Here is a 2,420-nt window from a genome sequence, read left to right as displayed (position 1 = left end):
GTGTTTTACTATCGAATCCATACGACGTGGGGAACTCTGTGCCACCACTTAACCCTGTCCGTACATCGTGTTTTACTATCGTATCCATACGATGTGGGGAACTCTGTGCCACCCCTTAACCCTGTCCGTACGTCGTGTTTTACTATCGTATCCATACGATGTGGGGAACTCTGTGCCACCCCTTAACCCTGTCCGTACGTCGTGTTTTACTATCGTATCCATACGATGTGGGGAACTCTGTGCCACCACTTAACCCTGTCTGTACGTCGTGTTTTACTATCGTATCCATACGACGTGGGGAACTCAGTGCCACCGCTTTCCAAAGAGAAAATTTACTCGTTAATCCGATCCGTACGCTTTGCATAGCAGTCGGTCAAAATGATTTTTGGACAAATACTGAAAGTTTCAGAGAGTCTTCGCACTAGAAGTATTCTAAAATGTGAAGAATACAACCCCGGGGGTACAAAATGACCCCAGGGTGTACGGATAGGGTTAAGGTGTTCGCCTAAAATTGTCTCCTTACTTTCACCTCCTTTCTTGCTCTCCAGCATTGTTCTGTTGCCTGCTTTTGTCTCCACTTTCTCTCCTCCCCCCTTTTTGCCCCCTTTTCTGGGCTCCTGACTCTTTCTGCAACCTTTCTACGGCTACTCCTCGGCTTCTTCTTTCTGGTGTCTTTCAGACACACCCCTTCCAGTAAGAAAGATCTAGATCCACACCTAGCCCTCTCAGACAAGGGCGAAAAATCTCGGAGGTCTCGTGTGCAAGTTGCGCACGTTAAAGATCCCTTGGTGGTCTTCAGACGCCACCCAGGCAAAATTCAAAATGTCCTATCAACTGAAAATGTTTAACGTGTCCCCCGCCGGCGCTCATATGACCTTATGTAGTTACGAGCGCCGTAAAACACTTACACTGCAGCCCCTCTATAGCGATCTTCGATATAACGACATCCTCTGTACAGCGACATGGTGTCCAGGTCGCGATTTGTTAAATGTAAGGTCATTAGTTCTTGTACTATTTTCGGTTGCCTCTCTATAACAACAACTCTCTATAATAATGACATTTTTTTCTGGTCCCGATGATATCGTTAGAGAGGCTGCTGTACTGTACCAAAAAAAAAAAAAAAAAGAAAAGAAAAGAGAGAGCACATTTGCTTGCGACAGACAACATACGTGGGTGGTAGGCAAGTGCTCTGGTGTGGTTTGCTCCTTCTTTCCTATCAAACATCTATCGTCTTTATCTCCCCTCCTTCTTTTTTATGTTTGTTACTCTCTTGTAACACCTCTAATCTTCGGCACTAAGTTATATGACCTTATCGTGCTGCAAGCGCTGTAAAACTCTTACGAAAACTTAAGGACCTCAGTAATACATGATGTACTCAACTGTGCAGCCTTGCGTTAGACCTGGTGTGTGCCGTGCGATCATATGACCTTATGCAGTTGCAAGCGCCGTAAAACACTTACCAAAGAGGAAAAAAAAAAATTTTTCAAATAAAAAAAGAGCAACGTTTGCTTGCGACAGACAACATACAATTGAATTGTTTAAATTTTTTATGAAAGTTATTTTAGATTGAAAATATACACCAAATTTTAAATATTTCAACGTTTTAAGATCAAATAACCCGTACCCAGCCGTGCAGTGAACTGCGTATAAAAAAACTAACTTGTGTTCCGCGCGCTCATATGACCTTCTGCAGTTGCAAACGCCGTAAAACCCTCGACTATAAAAAAATTTAAAAACATCTATCGCCTTTATCTCCCCTCTTTCTTTTTTGTGTTTGTTACTCTCTTGTAACACCTCTAATCTTCAGCACTTATATGACCTTATCATGGTGTTGCAAGCGCCGTAAAACACTTACTTACAAAACTAAAAGACAACATGTGTATACCTCTGCTCCTCGTCCATCACCTCCTCCTTGAGCTCCAGCGAGGAGAGGTTGGGCGTGGGGTCGGAGGAGAGGCGTAGCGTGCTCAGCTCCAGCGGGATGGAAGGCAGGTTCACCTCCATGGGCTGGGACAGAAGGCTGAGGCTGGAGGACGGGAGGGTCGAACCCCCGGACAGTTGGCGGGACAGTAGGCTCACCTAGAGGGGGGGAGAGAGAAGGTATGTTGTTGTTATTATTGTAATCAATCCAGCAACAGCTGGGCTCTCGCCCTTCCGTCCAATGCCATGTAGTGATAAGTGCAGGTTTGCTGCAGTTGCTGTAATGTTCCATAGGGTGTGTTGTCAATGTTAGGTCTCGGAGGGAGAAGGGTAAGAGAGAAGGTATATATATATATATATATTGTAGGTTTTTTCTTGATGAAGTTTTACAATGTTTCTTTAAATGTGTGTCTAGATATCTAGATCTAGTGCGCTCTCCCTTGCTTGTTTTGTTTCACTTTTTTTTTTGTCTGTTGTTTGTTATGTTTGTTATTTTTTAA

General features: G+C 43.8%; 1 protein-coding gene across 1 annotated transcript in view; it reads right to left on the bottom strand.

Annotated features, from left to right (window-relative positions):
• LOC101848694 (nascent polypeptide-associated complex subunit alpha, muscle-specific form) overlaps positions 1–2,420 on the bottom strand; it is a gene marked incomplete at its 3' end in the record, with an annotated part of 29,595 nt that overhangs the window by 12,363 nt on the left and 14,812 nt on the right. Inside the window, 1 exon segment of the mRNA XM_013088622.2 lies at positions 1,886–2,079. Within this exon segment, the coding sequence (XP_012944076.1) occupies positions 1,886–2,079 (194 nt within the window).

This window comes from Aplysia californica, unplaced genomic scaffold (assembly GCF_000002075.1).
Source record: "Aplysia californica isolate F4 #8 unplaced genomic scaffold, AplCal3.0 scaffold00776, whole genome shotgun sequence".
NCBI lineage: Eukaryota > Metazoa > Mollusca > Gastropoda > Aplysiida > Aplysiidae > Aplysia > Aplysia californica.
Note: the sequence above shows the minus strand (reverse complement) of the source record. Positions and strands in the feature narration are given on the sequence as shown.